Here is a 5913-nt window from a genome sequence, read left to right on the forward strand (position 1 = left end):
CAGGACTTCTGTGAGGATCAAATGAGATGAGGCATGGGAAAATGCTCCACAGACATTTGGTTAAAGTATAAAATGTTTCCACCTGGCTATAAAGGAAGTCATGTTCCTGGGCTAAAGAAACTGCAAGGAGGCTAGTCGCTAGGGAGAGGAAGCCAGGCATTGCTATGTGACATCATTACCTGGATAAACACTTAGCATATTAGCCTTTTATATATATACTAGAGGCCTGTTGCACAAAGATTCGCGCAATAGGCCTTCCTTCCCCTGGCTGCTGGCACCAGTTTTCCTCTGACACCCGGGATCTAGGCCTTTGGTCCGGCCGCATCGAGGCATGGCTTCTCCGCTGCGGCTGCAGCAAGGCTTGGCTACTGTACTGCGGCCATAGCGGAGAAGCCAAGCCTCTTCAGTCTTCGGTCTTCAGTCTTCAGTCTTCACTCCAGCCGGAGCCTTCAGTCTTTGCTCCGCGCCTGCATATGCAAATTAACTGCCATCCTTGTTGGGTTAATTTGCATAGTTTCTCTGATTGGCTAGTGGGCGTAGCAGTGTGATACCAACTTGCATGTTTCTCTTTTATTAGTGTAGATAGATGACAAGCTTACACATTCAGGCCATCAATAGTGCATTCTGTAGGGAGGTGGGCAGGGCACGGGCTTCATACAGATTCTCCAGCAGAAATGTAGGTTCTCAACACCCCCCCTCCCACACCAGTACCAGTTTCTCTGATTGGCTAGTGGGCGTAGCAGTGTGATACCAACTTGCATGTTTCTCTTTTATTAGTGTAGATAGATGACAAGCTTACACATTCAGGCCATCAATAGTGCATTCTGTAGGGAGGTGGGCAGGGCACGGGCTTCATACAGATTCTCCAGCAGAAATGTAGGTTCTCAACACCCCCCCTCCCACACCAGTACCCATATGCTCACACACACTCACACACACTCACACAAACACAACCATACACACTCACATTCACAATCACACATACTCATACACTCACGCATAATCACACACTCATACACAAACACATGGCCATGCACACTCACACATACACAAACACACTCACAGAAACACACACTTGTACACACACTCACACTCATATACAAATACATGCTCATGTACACTCATACACACATGCACACTCACGCACACATTCATCTACAAACACATGTTCACATACACTCACACACCCACTTACATGCAAACACACACTCATACACACACTCATGCACACTCGCACACTCATGCACACGCACCTTTAACAGTTCTCCCCATACCCTGGTCTCTTGGCCTTTGTCTCCCTCCCACCTTTGCTCATCAGAACATCACATCTGTGTCCCTCCCTCTGGGTCTGGGAACAGAGCACATCTGAGCAAGGAGTCTGTAGGCGCCCTGGCGGGTAATAGTGTCCTGTTTTGCTCTCTCTGGGAGGCACACATGGAAGCCAGGGTCTTTCATGTCAACCCCAAGGCAAGGACAATGTCAGAATTCAAGGAGTGACCCTGTGCAGGACACACGTGGGTGTCTGTCTCACGGCCGCCCTTAGACCCCGGTCCTGGTCCGCCCTCCCTCAGAACCACAGAAAATCACAGAGTGGACTGGCTTTGCCTGTAGACAAGGAGTTGGTAAGAAACATGGTAAAAGACACTCTGATGGGAAGGACCCGATCACAGCCCTGAGCCCACTGTAACCTATACCACACCCACCCACACCACCTTCACAGCACTCCACACTCAGGCCCCAAAGGGGCCAAGCCTTGCATCCTGTCATATATAGATGGGCACATATTTGCTTTTCATTTTTGCCTCCCTGGAAAAAATTTAATATATTTTTATTGATATTAGAGAGGAAAGGAGAGGGAGAGAGATAGAAACATCTATGATGAGAGAGAATCATTGATTGGCTGCCTCCTGCACGCCCCCTACTGGAGATCTAGCCACAGTGCCGGCATATGCCCTGATCAGGAATCGAACTGTGACCTTCTGGTTCATAGGTCAATGCTCAACCACTGAGCCATGCCGGCTGGACCCTGAAAAATATTTGAAGTTGATTTTTTTTTCTAAGCAGCTACATGAAAATGGTTGCTTGAGTGGCTAATGTCTCGGTGTTTTCATGGCTGAGTTACGGACATTTACCCCCACTTAACTGTCCTTCTCTCCCCCAGGACTACGGTGGGTACCTAAGCACTTACATCCTCCCAGCGAAGGGTGAAAACCAGGGTCAGATGTTCACCTGCGGCTCTGCTCTTTCTCCAATAACGGACTTCAAGCTCTACGGTAATGCTCTTGCTGCCCACACCACAAACCCCTCCCGTGACCCCACCACCTTCCCTTCAGCTCCCCACCCCGCCAGCCCCCCGCCTCAGGCACCCGCCGTGGGTCATAAGCTACACGGGTTGTAGGGCTCATGGCAAAGCTCAGAGACAGGGAGGCTCACACCCCTTGTCCTGGTGCCGTAAACCACGCGACCAGCCCTGGCTCTCACCCTGGCAGCAGTGGGAGCAGGAAACCCGGGCGAGCCAGCGAGAGGGGGTGCTGAGACCCTCACACTGCTCTGCCTCTGCTCCCAGCCTCGGGTGGGGCCCCACGTGGGCTCTGTGTCCCAGGGGATCTGGTGGGCAGACGGGCGGTGCAGGAGGCTGCAGGTATAAGCGGTGCAGCCCTGAGGGCTCAGCTCCGCTCTGCCCTCTGCCCGCCTTCCTCCGGGCAGTGTGGGCGCCGAGCCAGCGCCTGTCCCTGCAGAGAGTGGCTTTGTCGCTGGCAGGAGCCAGAGACAGGGATGGGTGTCAGGATAACTTGCTGCGGGGACCAGACAGAGAGCAGACCTCCCAGGTGTGGGAGCCAGACGGCTGCCCCGTGCCAGTTTGGGGGGTTGAGGCTCCCCCCTTTGCTCCCCTCGGGCCAGCCAGCCCTTCCCTTAGAATGTGAACAGCTTTGTGGCATTAACCCCCTTTCTAAAGCGCCCACGCTGCACGCTCCCCGTGCCCTCACCCACACCTGGGGCCCACAGAGGCCCAGCACCTCGGTGCATCCAGCAGCCAAAGGCTCAGCGCTGACCTTTACCGAGTTCTCGTGCAAATGCCCACTTGCAATCACCCAAGACCTCACAATTCGAATGTGAATCTTTATGTTGGTTTCCCCCGGGAATACATGGAGCATATTTTAACGTCTCAAACTAAGGGAGGCTTCTTCAGATTTGTGATCACGCCGTTTCAAATGTCCTGATCCAACCCACAAGTGCAGCCTCTGCACCTGGCTCGTCCCCGTGCCCGCAGCGGGGTGTGGTCTCTGCTGCTGACCAAGGGCGTCCCCGAAACCTGTGGATGCTCTTCGGAGCACTTGGCTGATGGAGCCTGGGCCGGGCCAGGGTTCGGGACAGAGCAGACAGGCCGAGACCAGGCGCGAGTGCACCCGATGGGAATGGCGCTGTCTTGTCCTGTCCGGGGCTGGACTGGGCTTAGGAGTCAGACTCACTAGGCACCACATCATTAAGCTTCTGCCTTCCCGCCTGACACCACCCCAGCACCAGCACGCTTAAACGTCGCTACGGTACCATCTGATTTCCGTATAAAGGTCCAAGGGGTCCACATATAATACTTTCAACAATAAAGATTTAAAAAGTAAAATAAAAGCTCCAGAAATATAAAAAATAAATAAAAAAAGAGCCAAGAGGTCGAGTTTGGTTTTTGTAAGACAAACATTTGCCAGGAAGAGGAGGTGAGCGTGCCCCACCAGGGCCCCAAGTCCGGGCTCCGGGCAGGGGGTGACCCTCTCTCCCTCTGCTCGTACCTACCAGCGTCGGCATTTTCTGAGCGGTACTTGGGCCTCTACGGACTCGACAACAGAGCGTATGAGGTAGGTTCCGCACAGCTGCGGCTTGGCCACACGGGGAAGTTGATGAATTCCTCACCTCTTCTCTGTCCTGTCTCCCTCCCCTCCCAACCCAAACCCACACTCCCTCCAGCCTCCTGTCCTCTCCTCCCATCGGGAAGACCGCCCCCCGCCCCGTACACTCTGTGAAAGGAGGTGACCCCCTCGGGTGGGTGCATTTCTGACTCTGGAACTTAGGGGCCAGGAAGAAAGTGGGAGAGTCTTTGATGGAGGATCTGTCCATGGTCCTTAGGTGTTGGGTGCACATGCCTGGCTCCCTGCACCCAAAGCTGGTGCCAGGGACAGGGAACTCCTGCCGCCACAGCCACTCAGGGACGGTGGGGACGGCACACGGCCCTCCTACACCAGGCGCAGCGAGAGGCCAGGCTCGGGCTGCAGGGCAGGACGGGGCCCTGAGGTTGAACGTTTAGCAAGGACAAGAGAGCTGAGCTCCTGGTGGCCCCAATGTCACCTCCCCTGAGCCAGCGCTCCTCCACTCCTGTCTCCATCCCTGTCTCCACCCGAGGGGAGTGGCCAGCGCTCCTCCATCTCTGTCTCCATTCCTGTCTGTCTCCATCTGAGGGGTGCACGGGAGGGAAGGGGGGCTCCCTGAGGTGCTGTGTTTTCACCGTGGACAGAAAGCCCCATCCTGGACCCTGCTTCCTAGCCTGGCCCTTAATCCTCGGGGTCTCCCCCACATACACACACCCCACGCTGGCCACTAACTGTCCCCTCGCCCTGCGTGCAGATGACCAAGGTGGCCCACCGGGTGTCGGCGCTGGAAGGGCAGCAGTTTCTGATCATCCACGCGACGGCCGATGGTGAGCACAGAGGAGTCCCTCCCTGTGGATGGTGAGAGCAACACCCCTGCTGGTGTGACGGGTTTAGACAAACCCTTTCCTCTTTTCTTTTCCCACAGAAAAAATCCACTTCCAGCACACAGCAGAGCTCATCACACAGCTGATCAAGGCGAAGGCCAACTACAGCCTGCAGGTAGGCTGCGCTTGGGGGACCGCCCTTCCGCCGAGAAGGGACCGCCAGTGACCGACAGTGTGGATGGAGTGCGGCCTTGCACTGCCGAGACCTGTGCAAGGCTGTCGGCGTGGGCAGGAGTGTCCCACAGACAAAGCTGCGTGGGTTTCCTTTCCTAGTAATTATGATAGTTCTGTCCTGCATTCGGGCTGTGCTTAAACCCTTTCAGACCTCCCCTCCCCCCCACCTCCACCCTGTGCGATGAGCAGGGCCGAGCAGCAGCCACACCCAACAGTGAGGGCGCCGTGTCCCTGGCGTGTGGGACGGGGGCTGCCATCACCGCGTAGATGAGAGCAGCGTGGATGGGTCCTGAGCTTCTCCCGCCCTCCACCCTCTAGGCAGCACGTACTCACCAAACACCAGCCGGGGCTCCGGGATGGCCTGTGTCCAGGCCGTCATTAAAGACCCCACCCTCCTGAGAACCCACCCAGCCTCCTCCTGGCGTCAGCCCAACGCGCAGCCCAGCTTTTTTGAGAGCAAGGCCACTGCTGCTCGGGACACTTCCTCCACCTCCTGCCTGGCCACGGGGCCTTTGGAAAAACAGGCATGACCCCGGCGTCCCTTGGGGTCCACTAATTGGTGGGAGACATCCTTAAAACCTGTCCCTCAGAGAGCACCTGGCACTGACCTTCGCCTGCCTGGGTCTCCAGCCCCTGGCCTCCCACATCGCTGGCCTGTGAGGGGCACCTGGCTGGGTTCAGGGAGCGCTTCCTGCTCAGGTGTCTGGCTCAGGTGTGATGACTGGGGAGGAAGGCCGTGGTCAGTGCACCTGTGTGCTTCCTTCTGCAGTTATCGCAACAGGCTTTACCCACGGGATGCGGCATGGCCGATGGCAGGCCGGTCTCAGGGGCTAAGGTGGGCACGCCCCAGGCAGAGGCTGCCACATTAGCAGGGGCTGAGCAGGACTCCTCCAGACCCCACTCAGGTCGAGGAGAGGGAACCCACAAGCAATGGCAACCTGCAGGCACAACAAGCGCGGTAGCAGGTGCTCAGTGAATCTGTAACAGTGAGGACT

At 56.3% G+C, this 5913-nt stretch overlaps 1 protein-coding gene across 1 annotated transcript in view; it reads left to right on the plus strand.

The window, feature by feature from the left end:
- The window catches only part of DPP6 (dipeptidyl-peptidase 6), a 386529-nt gene that overhangs the window by 378749 nt on the left and 1867 nt on the right, over positions 1 to 5913 (plus strand). Inside the window, exons 23-26 of the mRNA XM_014532252.1 lie at positions 2162 to 2273; positions 3793 to 3851; positions 4615 to 4687; positions 4786 to 4859. Coding sequence (XP_014387738.1) covers positions 2162 to 2273; positions 3793 to 3851; positions 4615 to 4687; positions 4786 to 4859 — 318 coding nt within the window. The remainder of the gene's footprint in view (positions 1 to 2161; positions 2274 to 3792; positions 3852 to 4614; positions 4688 to 4785; positions 4860 to 5913) is intronic.

Source organism: Myotis brandtii, unplaced genomic scaffold, assembly GCF_000412655.1.
Source record: "Myotis brandtii unplaced genomic scaffold, ASM41265v1 scaffold868, whole genome shotgun sequence".
Lineage (NCBI taxonomy): Eukaryota > Metazoa > Chordata > Mammalia > Chiroptera > Vespertilionidae > Myotis > Myotis brandtii.